The sequence below is a fragment of the Vicugna pacos genome, chromosome 7 (assembly GCF_048564905.1).
Source record: "Vicugna pacos chromosome 7, VicPac4, whole genome shotgun sequence".
NCBI lineage: Eukaryota > Metazoa > Chordata > Mammalia > Artiodactyla > Camelidae > Vicugna > Vicugna pacos.
Genome location: NC_132993.1, coordinates 5,524,394 through 5,539,356, shown reverse-complemented (window position 1 = coordinate 5,539,356; position 14,963 = coordinate 5,524,394). Strand labels below are relative to the sequence as shown.

The window sequence follows — 14,963 nt, the reverse complement described above, 5'->3', positions numbered from 1 at the left end:
ATAGCTGTATTTTTGCTGTGCCCATAGGAGCAGGTGAGCTTGGGATCTTCTCACTCTGCCATCTTGGCCACACTCTGAGTGGCAACTCTCTGGTTTTGACCCAGGATTTTTTTCTCAAATTTTATAGCATGACCCATGTTTCTTCCCTCCCTGCAGAGTATATGCATGGTCTAAAATATGGTAGCAACCAGGCAGATTTGGCTACTTAACTTTAAATTTAATAAAAAAGAAATAAAATTAAAAATTCAATTCTTCACTTACACTCATCACATTTCATACGCTACTCAGCCCACATGGTCAATGACTGCCACACTGAACCGCTCAAAACAATTCTATTATTGCAGAAAGGTCTAGTGCTGCTGCATGATGAGGTGGGCAGATCTCTTGAATGAGCAAGTTTGGACATCTCCTCCTCTCACTTCCTCTTTCCTCCTCCTTCTCAACAGCTCAGCATCACTTCCTGGCTTAGCATTGTCTTCAAAGTTAGAGCAGAGGGCAGGACCTGGATTTTCCAAGTAAGTAAATAAGGGTGTTTGTGGGGGTGTGGGAATGGAGGGAGGGAAATGTGTGATTTGGTGGAGAAGGGACCCTGGATCTGTATCTTAAACCTCCCTGCACACTTGCTCTCAGAGTATGTTTCTCATTGGTTCCTGTTTCCTGTCTTTGCTGATTTTAAGCTATGATCTGTTTTGAAGACTGAGCCCTACAAACTGATGCTTCTTCGGGGTCACTGCTCAGAGGATACTTATACAAATAAATGATTCCTTTTTACCATTTATAGAATGTACAAATAAACTTGAAGTTCTCAGGAGTAGGATTATTTGAGCAGATCAAACCAGTTCTGTGGGGAGCTGGTAGTGTGAAGAGCACTGGGAGATGTAAGAGGCACAGCTCATCACACCCCCTGTTCATAAACCAGCAAACAGGTCAAGATCAGAGGCTCTGCTGCCCAGTTAACTGTCTGCTCAGAGCTGCCCCTTTGGAACTTTCCTCCTCAGGAACAGTCCCTTACTGGGCCTCACCTAGACTTGGGCAAGGGCGACTTTTAGGAGAAAGAAGGAGGCAGATGCCAGCCCATGTTATTGTTTGCAGTTCAGGAGAAGCTGGGGACCAATGGATGCTCGTTTCTTAGGCAGGAATAGGAGAATTCAGCTGTCCAACATCAGTACGTAGGAAAGTGTGGTCCTCTGGTTTTACATCTGAATTAGGATAAACAGAACAGCACTAAAGAATGCTGCAGAAAGAGCCCACATACTGGAAGGAGGACCTTAAGAAATACCTAAAATCTTGTGTTTTCCTATTTTGGTATTCTGCCCCTTCTCCTAACACCAATCACCAACATCAGTTTTGTGGTCAAAGACGATTGTTTTCTTAATTCTGTGATTTCTCTTTCCAGTTTTCAAGAAGCTATTTCCTACTCCTTATACCTAATCCACTTTCTAAAGAAGTACCGTCTTTCTAACATTGTTTCATATTTGTATTTGATAGCTTCCATCAGATGAGCCCGTCTTGCCTTTTCAGCCTGTTCTAGATAAAATCTGCTCTAATAAGAGTTCTTCAAATGGCTTTCTCCATTGCCAGACATTAGAAGGTAGCAATGAGAGAAAACATTTCAAATGTAATACCATGTTTCAATAAAACTAGGCATTGTTAACAAGGAAAGGATCATCTTTTTCACAAACTGGATGTGGGCTGGACGTAAAGATCAATCAGTGTAGAGGCAAGAATCAGAGGGATTTTTAAAAAAATCAATTCACTTGTTTAACAAATACTTATTGAGAACCATTCTTTGCCCAATATTGTGCTTACCCCCACGGAGTAAACGGACATACAAGACACAGAGGGTTCAAAACCACAAAGCTTCCAGTCTACAAGAAGACAGCAAAGAATCAGACAAACAACTTCCTCTTGTAGTATGTATTCTGCAGAAACTCTTGGAGTGCAATTAGAACAAACTGCACATCAAAGCTAGCTTGTTGGGTGTGATGGAGTTGGGGGTCGAGGTGGGGAAATAAGCCCTCTCTGGAGAAATGACAGAGAACTGAGGCCTGAGGGCTGAGCAGGAATGAGCTGAGCACTGAATTGGAGTGGGAGTGCTCTAGAAAGGAGGAACTAGAAGCTTCAAGGGTCTAGAAGCTGGAAGGAGCTTAGAGGATGCAGGGAGCAGTGAGGAGGCCAGTGTAGCTAAAATCTTTTGAGAGAGGGAGTAATTGATCAGGCAGGGCCTTCTGGACCATTCCAACGATTTCCCACCATTTGAAAAATAAAAAGCAAAAGGAATTCATTAAGGAATTTAAACAAGAAAAAAACCAAATTTCAATTTTTTTAAAAGGCATCTGATTATTGAGTAGAGAAGGGATTAAGGATGAGATATCAGTTAGGAACCTGTTACGTTGTAAACCAATGGCAGTGGAATGGATTCACATGAAGAAGGGGAGACCTCGATAATCTTGCATAATTTTTGGAAGTAAAATCAATAGAATTTGTCAATGAACTGATGAGCAAGTGAGGAATGAAGTGTTGTAGATGACCCCAAGAGTCTGCATGAGCCACTGGGTGATGCGATTTACTGAAATGGGGACCAGACTGCGGATGGAGGTAAAGGGTTCCGTTTTGCTTGAGTTCTGTTTGAGATGTCCATAAAATGGCCAAATTTTGAAGTTGAATGGGATATAAAAGTGTGGACCTCTGAGGAGGGTCTAGGCTACAGACTGCATATAATTGGCATTCAAAGCAAAAATTCATTGAATAGAGTGGGGAGGGGCACTCAGAACTAGTGCCAAGGAAGCGCTTGGAGCACTTACATGTGTGTAAAGAAAAACGAACAATCTGAAAACGAGGCTGGAAACAGAGATTTGAGACGTATTGAGAAATAGAATAGCAAGTTTATGAAAACAGAGAAATGATTGGTTATGTGAGGTTGACCTTTCCGGTTACTTTCCATTTCCCCAAAATGATATAGTTATTTTTTTTATTTACAGGAATTCAAATTACCATGGAAACCCAATACTCCAGCGATCCCAGGACCAGCTGTGGTGAGGGGCTGCTGGGGGCTTGGCAGGCCAGGCTAGAGGGAGGAGGACTGGGTGGGGGTCCTCTCTTACCCTGTAGGCCCGTCCCCATCTGAGCAAGAGCAAAATAGTTCAACTTCATTTCTTATTTTCCCTCCATTTACTCTGCTCTTTCATTTCTCTCAACCCTCTACACTTTCTCCTCATGATGTAGCTTAACAGCTAAGAGAAAGAGAGATTAAAATATATTGATTGATCCTGAGCATAATGAGTTTCTTATTTCCTACTTCCTACCATGTGGGCACACCAGAACATCAGGTTGTAGCCTCTATAGTTGTTTTTCTGCCCCTTTCTTCAGCCTGGGAGAGGATCAGGAAGGAGGAATGTGAGTGTAATCAATTCCTTGTTCAGGTCCCTAATTGCCCTGCTCCTGGTGGCCTCACTATAACCAACAAATTGAACAGACTGGTCACTCAGTTTCTCGCATAGCCCTCCCTCTACTCCCTTATCCATAGAAATAGATTATGTCATTTGAGCTTTTGCTGGTTTAGCAAACCACACACCATTTAGTTGCCTAAAACATCACCTATTTAGTTGGCTCTCGATTTGGTGGGTCAACTGGCAGTCCTTGGGTCTGGGCCATCTCGACTAATCCTAGCCAGACTCACTCATGCATGTAGGGTAAGCTGGTGATTAAGATGCAACTGGATAATCCTGGGTAGCCTCATGGACATGTCTGGTAGTTAGCAGGCTCCTGGGCAGACCAAGGGGACAGGGATAGTGGGGCCTTGTGTTATTCATCAAGTAGGCTAGTCCAGGCCTCTTCATAGGGCAGTGGCAAGGTCCCAAAAAGCAGAAAGAGAAAGCAAACTCCAATGTGTCAGCACTCTTGGAGTCTCTGCTGGATTGTGAGTTCACTATCCTGTTGTCCAAAGCCAGTCACAATGCCTAGTCATATTCAAGGGCTGGATAAACAGCATCTTGATGAGAGGAGCTGCAAACCCACATCCCAAAGAGGCCTGAGTACAGAGATGAGACCATCCATGGCTGCATCTGCAATCTATCATGTCCGTTGCCATCCACATGCTATCAACGCTGACAGGTTGTTGCAGTGCTGGAGCTGGCCTTTGGTGCCTTTTGTCTTTTGGTGCCTTTCTTGATTTTCCTGCTCCCTCTCTCTATAGCCAACTGGCCAACCGATGCCCTCAGGATATCCTTAGGTTGGAGTCTCCACTGTGATGCTAACTAATAATAGTCTGAACTCCCACCCACATTTTTCCTTAGATAATCTTAGCCATCCTGTATCCAGTGTTCTCAGCTTTGGGAAATTTACCTCTTTCATCCCAGGATTCTGGCTGTCAACTGTGGGAAATTTTGTGGAAGCCGAAGTGAGGGGTTCCACAATTTCCCTCTTCTGTTTGACTGATATTTTTAAAAACTATTCCAATTTGCATAATAGACTGAAAGGGGCAAAATGGAAGTAGAGAAGCCATTTAGGAGACTACCAAGGCATAGATGGTAATGGTAACTTGAGCTAGTATGGTGGTCTTCAAAATAGAAACAGATTAGTGAGTGGAGCCAAGAGAACTTGCTGATGGGCTGGATATGGAAGGTAGGGGAAAGAAAGTAATCAAGAGTGAAGCTTAGAGTTTTAGTCTGAGGAACTGAGTGAATGGTGATGATATTTCTGAAAATAAATCGGAGTTTATAACAGTGTCTATAACGTTGGAAGTGAGATAATGTACGCATTGTCTAAAGGCTGAAATAGATGGTTATAACACAGGATTCCTCATGCAGGACTCAGTCGTATATTCAAGGGTCATTTTGGCACGGTCTACCTGCTTGGAAAAACAGGCTTGGAAAAAAAGAGCTGTTAGATAATTTGGTGTTTAAGTTCCAGCACAGTTATTCTGAAAATATGGTTTTGGTGGGAGAGGGTACAGCTCAGTGGTAGAGTATGTGCTTAGCATGCTCAGCCCTAAAACAGAAGCTTCACGGGGAGAAAGAGAACAAACACTGAAATACTGGGGTGTGTCCTAGGAATTAACGCAGCAGTTGTGGGACATAAATCGTCCTGTTGTAGGATTATGTCCTTGGAATTAAAGAGGAGCTGTGGGATGAGAGAAATGTCCTGCCTTTCACCAGCCTGGCACTTTCTTCCCCTTGTTAATCATCCAGGGGCATAAGCCTGCCTAGTCACCTCTCTCAGCTAGATTTCTTAGCTAAGGTCAGTAACTGTAAATGTGAAGTATTTTGTTTTTCTGAGGGTCACCATCTCTGATCGGATTGCTGCGTGCATGAAGGATGAAGGGATACTTTGTCTTCCTGCATGGGTCTCTTTTCTACCCTGCAAGGGTGAGATGGGTTGTATAACCCATTTGCCCGGCTTCTTAATGGGAAAAAGAAATGTTCCAATTTGAAAATAAATTAGGTGGGGAGGATGTCCCTCTATGATGTCCCAAAGTCGATTTTGTATTACTCCCTGGTTATCTTCTGAAAAACAGCAACCAGTAGCAGCTCAGAATTCTCCCCTTTAACCATTTGGTTTCCTCCTCTGTGGGCCACTTAACTACACAAAGTCAGAGTAAGAAGCTCAAGGAGATCCTGAAAAGTACTTGGGCAAGTGTCCAAATACTGCCAGGAGGACATCAGGCCCATGGGGCTTTTCATGGACCTCCCGTGAGTGCAGAGGCCACTCATGGGCAGAAGCCTGGCAAGCCACAGAGAAGGGCACCAGTGCGGCGGTGAGGGTGGTCCTGCCGGGGAGACAGTTGGAGGTCTACCCTAACACTGTGACTTTTGTTTCCTGATGTTCCAGGGCTTGGAAACCAAGACCACAGAGCTTCGCAACTGAGACTTGTCTTAGTGGGTAAAACTGGAGCAGGAAAAAGTGCCACAGGGAACAGCATCCTTGGAAAGAAGGAGTTTCCTTCTGGCATTTCGGCAAAATCCATCACCAAGTTCTGTAAGAAAGAAAAAACTGCCTGGAAGGGGAGAGAAGTTGTTGTCGTGGATACGCCTGGCGTTTTTGACACCGACGTACAGGATGCTGACACTCAAAGGGAGATTGCTCGCTGCATGGCCCTGACCTCCCCGGGGCCTCACGCTCTGCTCCTCGTGGTCCCGCTGGGCCGTTACACGCTGGAAGAGCACGAAGCCACGGAGAAGATCCTGAACTTGTTTGGAGAGAGAGCTAGAAAACACATGATTCTCTTATTTACCCGGAAGGATGACTTGGATGGCACTGATTTCCACGATTACTTAAAGGAAGCTCCAGAAGGCATTCGAAAGCTGATGGGCAAGTTCGAAAATCGCTACTGTGTGTTCAACAACAAGGCGACAGGAGCTGAGCAGGAGAACCAGAGGGAGCAGCTGCTGGCCATGGTCGAGCACTTGGTCGTGAAGTGTGGAGGATGCTACACTAATGAAATTTATCAAAAGGCCGAGGTGCAAATTCAGAAACAAATCCAAATCTACATAGCAGAGCTAGAGAGAGAGAAAGTGCAGATGAGAGAGAAGTATGAAAAGGAAATCAGAGAGCTGAAGGATGAGCTGGAGCGCGGGAAGCAAATGGCACAAATGAGGAGGGAATTGGAAGAAAGGGAAAGTTTCTGTGCTTTAAGGCAGCAAAATGCCAGAGATGAAGTTGAGGATCAGGATGTGATACTTGAATTCATCTTATTAGCGTGGAAGGTTGCTTCCTTTCTTTTCTCTGTGTTTTGGGAATAAACATTAAGATTAAACTCAATGAAAATCTGTCTGTATTTCCTGCATATTTTTGGGTGGCCCTGCCCCATAGAACTCAGTCACCGAAATCAAAGCACCCTTCCTTTTCTGGCTCTCAGGCTCTCAGGACTAAGGAGCACAGTAAAGTTCACTGTTGGCAATTGGTAGATAGCTTGATTGGTTTACAGGGGAAGGCCAAATTCTCAGTTTGTGAAACTCCAAAGCAGAAGTACTGATGCTCCTTAACTTTGAATTCTTTCTCAGAGGCACAGAGAAAAGGAATGCAGGTGACCAAAAGAGATGACCCCAAGCTTTCTCTGCTTATCCCTAGTAAAAGTTTCCACTCTAGGTTCTTTCTAGATTGGTAGGTAATCTCCCTGCTGTGCCTTCTTCTGACTTACTTTGCCCTTCAGACCAGTGATCATTTTACCCCTATAGCTTATTAGAAAGATCAATTCTTTGCATTTGTTAAGCTTATGGATGGAGGTGCTTAGGGAATTATTTCTAGATGAATGGAAATTTGTTTACTTACGGTTTTACAGAAGGGCTCAAATTGTTTCTTACCATCTGCCCGTTGATGAGCAAACAGTTATCTGGAAAGAACTCAACTAAGGATAATGTCAGAAAGAGTGAAAGGCAGAGATTGAACAGAGATCGAACAACGTATATGGGGTGGTTCAGATGTTATCTGTAGAAACTCCTTCACCAATATAAACCAATCTACTCAATACCCAGTTCTCTCCCTGTGACGTTAACTGCTGCTACCCCACCTCCATCACCCACACCTTGATTACTCACTGCTTGGCGGGTTGTGGGCCCACTGCTGCCCTACCCAGTTGAATTGTTTGCTTATCGTTATTATAATAAAAGCCTTCTGTTCGCTCATATTTGTGCGAGTTGAATCTATTTTTTCCTCCCCTAGGGAAATACCACTAATACTTCTTCTAAGAACACAGGGATGAAATTCAGTTTTTGGAAAAAGTTCAAGATGATTTTGGTCTTGGTCTACCCTCCAGACTTCTCCCCTTCTCCTTTTCCCTGGAAGGTTTGAGCCACATTCTCGACCCCTCTCCTGGTCAAAGACTGTGTTCTCCTTGGATTCATTTGTTATATGTTGATAGAAATTATGTGTAACCAAGATTTCTGAGCCCTTTGTAGCTTTCCTGTTGCAAAAATCCTTTTTAATATATGGATAAAAATACCTGAAATTCTTTTCTACTCTTCTACTCGGTACTCCTCACCTGCTAATTTCTAGGATCTCCCAAAGCACATTTCTATATTCTGGTGGTTATCTGTGATCTTTGCCAGCTCTTCTTGCTCTGTCATCTTAAAATTGTCTTCTCCAAGGGGTAAGTTGGGAGTTCGAGATTTGCAGATACTAATTATGATGTATAAAATAGATAAACAACAAGTTTCTCCTGCATAGCACAGGGAACTATATTCAATATTATGTAGAAACCTATAATGAAAAAGAACATGAAAATGAATGTATATATATTTATATATGTATGAATTGCTGTACTGTATGCTAGAAATTCACACTGTAAATCAACTACACTTCAATAATAGAATAAAGAAAACTATGAGACATGAAAAAAAGTAAATAAGAGCTTAATATGAAAAAAAGTATAACTCCAAGTGTTATTTTCTGTGTAAATGCATTCAGTTATTCTTACCTTTGCATCCAGGTTAAAGCTGTAGATGAGGCAAAGAAAAAGGCTCTGCTCTTGAGAAGCAACGAGGAGATAAGAAGCCTATGTGACAGATCCTGAGAGCATTGCCCATTCGTCTTCTAGGGCAGAAGGCAGACAGAAGTGTGGGGGCCCATGATCAGGTTAATAAATTGTAATAGGCCCCAGCCGCTTGTGACCTTTTAGAAGAACAAATGTGCTTTGCTAGCAGGTGCCTGTGCATCTGCACTCCTGTCTCCTTGCCGTAAAAGGCAGAGACAGTGCCTTGCTTGCATAGTTGAGGTTGTAGCTTAGGGCTGCTTCCACAATGGCAAAGCCATTGTGTGTCCCTTACTATAAATGCAGGACATGGCTTGTTTTAACCATAGGTCCATAGTTCATTGCAAAGCGATGACCCATGCCTTCAGCTATAGACACTGGGCATGCTTTCTGCTGTTTGGATAGTCTGTAACCCCCAAGACAAGGAACTGGCTGATCTGGTGGTCTGTTTTGTAATCAACATCTTATATCTGAAGAATGTACTTAGTCCCCCTCTCCCGACTGCCCTGAAGATAAATTGAGCCTTTGTTCTCATTGTGGATTTTATGATCCCTACCCAACCCTGTTTTTCCTTAAGCTCCTGCTCTCCATGACACAATTGTTTGTGACCTTTTCTTTGATTGTACACAATAAATATGAGAGTGTTTGAGAGGCTCGAGGAGTTGGTCTCCAACTCCCTCTCATTCTCTTGACTTTCCACAGAGTCTTGAGTAATTCATTCCATCTCGGTGGGACTTCTGCTGGACAGAACCCACATGTCAAGGTCCTTGACATACACTAATTACTGTGATTAATACATTAGAAAAATGAAACATGTTCCCTTCTTAAGAGTTTTGGGAATTCATATTTATTCATCTATTTAATAACATTCATTAATTGTTTGTACTTGGTGGTAGGTTTTATGCTAGACACTGAGAATCTAGAAATAAGTAAAACAAAGTCCCTTTTGAGACAGGCTTCATTCATTTAGCATAATGATTTTGAGAATCATTCAAGTTATATGCACCAATAGTTTGTTCTCTTTTATTGCTGAGTAGTATTTCATCTTATAGATACACCACAGTTGATCAGTTTTCCTTCACTTATGCTTATGTCCCTAAATGATTTCTCTTGTCTAATTGCATTGGCTAAAATCTCCATTATAATGTTGAATAGTAGTGGGTGGGCACACTTGCTTTGTTCCTGGGTATACATGCCTTCAGTGTTTCCCAATTAAGTAAGTGAGATGTCTCCTGGACTACAGTAGTATATTAAATGTATTTGTGTGTATGTTTGTGTGTGTGTGTGTGTGTGTGTGTAATCATGTTAAGCATGTATTCCTCAATCACTATGTTCTTGGGAGTTTGTATCATGAATGGCTATTGAGTTTTATTAAAGTCTTTGAAAAATAATTTATGAGAATAGTCAAGGTGAATGATATTAATAGGTTTCCCAACACTGAACCAATTTTTTATTTCTCTTTTATAGCCCACTTGGTCATGATGTATCACATTCTTAATGTGGTGTTGGCATCCATTTGCTAAATATTTCTTTTAGAATTTTTGTGTTGATATTCATGAGATATTGGTCCGTAGTTCTATCTTTTTGTATTGTCTTGATTAGGCTTAGATATCAATATCATATCTGTTTTGAAAAAGCAATTAGGAAATTTCCGTTCATTTTCAATGCTCTAGAACAATTTAAAGAGCACTGAAATGATCTGGACGTTGAAGGTTTGTAAGAATTCTCATGCAAAACAATCTGGCCCTGGTGCCTACTTTGTGATGTGGTTCCTTAATAGCTTTCTCCAATTCTTCCATGTAAATTGGTCTATTTAATTTTTTTCTCTCTAATGGAGATAATGTTGGTAATCTGTACTTCCTTAGGAAATTATCCATTTCATTTAGTTTTTCAAATTTATTTACAAAAAAGTTTTAAATTTTAAAGTTTTCTTCTTTTTCAATGGTCATTGCTGTTGTCATTTTGAAAGTTTATTTGTGCCTTTTTCTCTTGTTTCCTGAACAATTTACTTAGTAGTTTGCTAATTTTAAATTTTTTCCAATAAACCATGATTTGTTTTATTAATTAGGTCTAATTTTTTTCTGTACTACATTATTTCTTGTCTTTCATACTTGTGCTTTCTTTTGCTTTAATTATTGTACTTTTTCCAGTTTTTTGAAATGAGAACCTAATATATTTTCATTCTTTTATTTTTAGTGACAGTCTTTTGTGCAATGCATTTTCCTCTGATCACTTCTTTAAATGAATCTTATAGCTTCTGATATTTAGTGTTTTCATTAGTATGATTTTTTAAGAAATTCTGAAGTCTCAGCTTATATTTTTCTTTTCAAAAAGAGTTGTTTAATAGAAGTGTTTTAATTTCCAGATGGAAGGACTGTTTTCCCAAAAATAACTTCTGGCTTTATCACATTGTGATCAGAAAGTGTTTTTTGTAATACTTCTACTTTATGGAACTCACTGATGTTTGCTAACTTTTATTAATAGTTGATCAATTTTGGGAATGTTTCATGAGCATCTGCAAAAGGATGTATTCTGTTATTATGCAAAGAGAGTGTATTCTCTATATACCCATGAGAGCTACTTTCTTCACTTTGCTAATTCTTATAACAAAGGAATGGACTTCTCCTTCCTTACTTATTTTTTGTCTACTTGATATGTCTTTTCTGACAACAGTATATTAAAGTCTTCTATTATTAGGGTATTTTAATCAATATGTCCTTGCATTTTCTGTAGTTTTTGCTTCATAAACAAGATTACTGTGTTATATGGTGCATAGATTTTCTTAAGCATCATATGTCTAATACAGGATTTGTAAGAAAGGAGAGTGAGACAAGGAAATTTTTAAGTTTACTTTTGATTCCTTTTGTGGTAATAGTTGCCTTTGTATACAAAATGCTTTGAACAAGCTTGTGGAAATGAGTCCCCTGAGACTATAAGTCAATTGCTTCCTGTGGAACAATGTGGAATTCACTGGAAACAGCCTACGTGTCAAAACTAAACATATGCTATATTTAGGACATAAAGAAGAAATGTCCATGTTTAATTTGTCTATAGTTTTATAATCTTTCGTAAATCCCATACATTACTTCTAGGGGAAATATATAACTAAAAGTTTACTCTTGTTTGAAAACCAGCCCAGTCGGATCTGTTGAAGTGTCCCACAGATAGTGTCCAGTGTCTCCACTTTGATGACTTTGGGACCCCTCAACCATCGTGTTCCTTTCCTTCAGTGGGGGATGGATGACTTACATGATGTGGTTTGTGGAGGACGATGAGGTCTCCAAGCCTTGGCCTCTGTCTCCTCTAGTTGTTGGGTGATAGCCCATGTCTGTCAGGTCTCTGAATTCCCACTGGCCTCCAACAAGAAAGGCCGCGAGCTGGTGTAATCTCACGAAGTGAGCTGATTTCTCACTCCAGACTGTGCCCTTTGAGGGGCTCCTTGGCTGACATCCTCATAGCTCAGCTCCTGATGGTCTAAATTCCCTATGGCTGGTCTGGCAGTGACTCTCAATCAGCCCTGGAATATCGGCTAGAGAGTATGTTTGACTGCACGTAAGAGAACTTCACCAAAGCAGCTTAACAAAGGGCTCAATTTTGAGACAACAAGGAGTTTACAGCTGATGAGTCCAGAGACGATGTAACTATCCAAAGAACTTGCTATTTTTTTCTCCCATCATTCTTTGCAAGTAACTGATGTCCTCAGTGTGGCAAGATGGCCACTTGACCTTCAGCCTCAGGTCTGAATTGTGGTGGAAAGAACATAGAAACAAGAAGGAAGACAGAATGGCACTTAAATTACAAAAGCAAAGCCAACCCAGAAATCTCCACAGGATTTTTGCCACTACCTCTTGTATGGTTACCCTGGCTGCGAGAGACACGGTGCAACTTAGTAGTTCACATGAGTCCATTGTTGTTATAGGCAAAATTGTAGTTTTGTTAGTGAGGAAGAGGAGGCAGATGCTAGTCAGCAGATGACCAGCAGCCCGCGCCACGTGCAGGTGGGGTGAATTTGCTCTATACCTCGCTCTAGAGTGACCTCGCTCTCACCCCACTAGTGAATTCCCTTGACAATACCCCCAACCAAACTTTCAAATCATTCTAAACACAAACCAAGGAAAGGATAAGAAAATAAAACCCCAAGACTTGAGTCAGGTTCCAAAAGTAACAGGCTTGTAACATACTAAATATCCTACAGATAAACTTCGGATAAACTACAAAGAATCAAATACTGAAAAGGACTGGGGAGCAACCGAAATCAGATAGAAATGGAAGAGGTTTCGATTCTTGAGAAAAGGCCAACATAGGGTGATGTCCATGTTTAAAAGGCTTTCGCAGAGGGCACTTCCCAGATCACAGCTGAAGAAGTGACAGAACTTAATTATCTAATATACCTCTTGTTTCCTAAACCTGGAGAAACAGAATTTAGGACACATGTCTGATTGCTTTATCCCTCTGCCTTCCTCTGTTTCCTTTCCCCTATAAGAAGAAGGGATGTTTCCATCTCTTATTAGCTGGACTTCCAGTGTATGAAATGTTATTGCCTAGTGACTGGACCTGGGTCTTTTTATGCAAATCGGGGAAGTGATAAAATATAGACAATCCATTCTAAAGGAAACATCCAGGTTTACAAGGCTGTCATCTTTTGACAAAAATTCTATTAATTTTACTTAATATTAGGATATGAGTGTTCAGGTTTGGTTCTGTATTTTGTGAAGTATTAGTATGCATCAGAGCCACCTGGAAGGCTTTTTAAAATAAAAGGTTTCTGAGTCAGTAGGCCTGAGAATTTGCATTCCTAGCAAATTCCCTGGGGTTATTGATGCCATTAGTCTGGGGGGATACTTTGACATTTGACTACATAGGAACAAATATACTGTGTTTGGGGGAAAAAAAGGAAGAGAGGAAGTCACTTCAATCATTTTCAAGGCATTTCTCCTGCTCCAAATGTTTCCAGCTAGATCCAGAGTGCCAAAGATCCTTCTCCTCACCAGTATTCTGAAGGAAAATTATACACACAAAAAGCTGAACCAAATAAGGCAAAATGCCGTATTTTTACCAAAACTCTAGAACTTCTTAGTAAAGTTGAAGTGGAGACCACAGCAGGCACCAGAAACCACAACTGAGAGTCTTCCTTCACCTCCCTGAATGGAAAAGAGTTAGTTATGCAGAAGGAGACCACTCGACTATCAAAGTCAGTCTGAGAAGATGAAAGCAAAAAACGAAGACTTGCTGGACAGCCAGAAGGAGAACTTCAGTCTGTTTATAGAATGAAACAAGGAACCAAAAGCGTTAGTCATATCTGGTCACAGTAAGCCAAAAGGGAGAGATTGCAGTTTGTTTCCTGTTTCTGAAAATGAAAAGAATAGCAGGAAATGGTCTAATGGGTGTCAGGCTCTCCCAGCATGCTAACATCCCCAAACAGATCAATCCCTCTGCCTTTGTGAGAGGGAGATAATTGACGAGGTGTCACCCCAGAGTTTCTCAGTCCTGGGTTATGGAGGGACAAACACTTCTTTCTGAGCCAGAGGAGGACAGTCAACTTGGAGTAATGGGGCAAAGTGCTGCTTAGGGGACCCCTCCCTGTGACTTTCAAAATCTCTAGTAAAGCCTACAAAATGCTTAGAATATGTATTTATTGCAAAAGCCGGCTGAAGAACTGAATTTCGAGTCTACATGAGAGAACTGTGGTGTACAATTTAGGAAGTATTGGGAAGCCTGAGGAAGGAAACTCTGGAAATTCCCAAAAAAGAACAAGAAAGATTTTGGGCTCTCCATGCTGGGGAAATGTAGCTTCAGCCAAGTCTTACCAAGTCCCCAAAGGGCAGAGTGAATACGTACTTAGTGAGTGCCTCATGTGTGGCAAGAACTTGGTACACAGCAGTGAAGGAGGAAGAATTCGCTGCCACCGACTACTGTGGTGGTATATGTCAATATACTGGGGCAACAAGTAATGAAAATTCAAGTAATATTTTAATTCTTTGTCCAAGGCATACACATCATCAAACTGGTGTAACTCCTATTTGTTGTCTTGCTGAGATGGGGAATGTTTCCATAAGAAGGTAAGACATAAGGTGAATCCTTCCATATGAATCCTTCAGCTGTGCTGAGTTCTCTGTTGGAAACTTGCACCACTGATTCTTTCTCTGTGTTCTCTGCATCACAGGGAAAGAGACTGGACCAACACTAGCCCTTTCCTGACAGGTCCAGCTTAGAATCTGCAGAAGAGAAGCACCTTGTGAGATCTGGAATGGGGACGAGAAGGCGTACCACTGCGTGAAGACAGCAATGTGATTCACAGCTGATGGCTCCTGGAAATCACCCAGCTTCCCCGGCCTGGGCAAATCTCTCATTCCCTGGATTAAAAGTATGTCCTACTTTTAATACCTAGATTGGCTTCCATTTTCCTAATCAGATACTCTGTATAAGTGGAGGGAGATGAAATGTTTCTGGAAACAATCAAGGCAAAAGAAAGGCAGAATCCAGAAGTGGAAGAGAG

General features: G+C 41.4%; 1 protein-coding gene and 1 long non-coding RNA gene across 3 annotated transcripts; both read left to right on the top strand.

The window, feature by feature from the left end:
- Positions 1-448: 448 nt before the first annotated feature.
- GIMAP4 (GTPase, IMAP family member 4) lies at positions 449-7,806 on the top strand. 2 transcript variants are annotated; one of them, XM_072965362.1, is made up of 3 exons: positions 449-515; positions 2,982-3,035; positions 5,830-7,802. In XM_072965362.1, exons 2-3 carry the CDS (start codon positions 2,996-2,998, stop codon positions 6,738-6,740), a joined length of 951 nt encoding a protein of 316 aa, XP_072821463.1. In that variant the 5' UTR covers positions 449-515; positions 2,982-2,995; the 3' UTR covers positions 6,741-7,802. The 2 variants fall into 2 exon arrangements, with proteins under 2 accessions (XP_072821463.1, XP_072821464.1); XM_072965363.1 differs by lacking the exon at positions 449-515 and adding an exon at positions 1,841-1,913 and having other exon boundaries at positions 5,830-7,806.
- A 6,555-nt stretch (positions 7,807-14,361) lies between these two features.
- Positions 14,362-14,743, top strand: LOC140697515 (uncharacterized). The gene is made up of 3 exons (XR_012074652.1): positions 14,362-14,414; positions 14,504-14,526; positions 14,631-14,743. It is a non-coding gene; the product is annotated as an uncharacterized lncRNA (long non-coding RNA).
- The last annotated feature ends 220 nt before the right edge of the window (positions 14,744-14,963 follow it).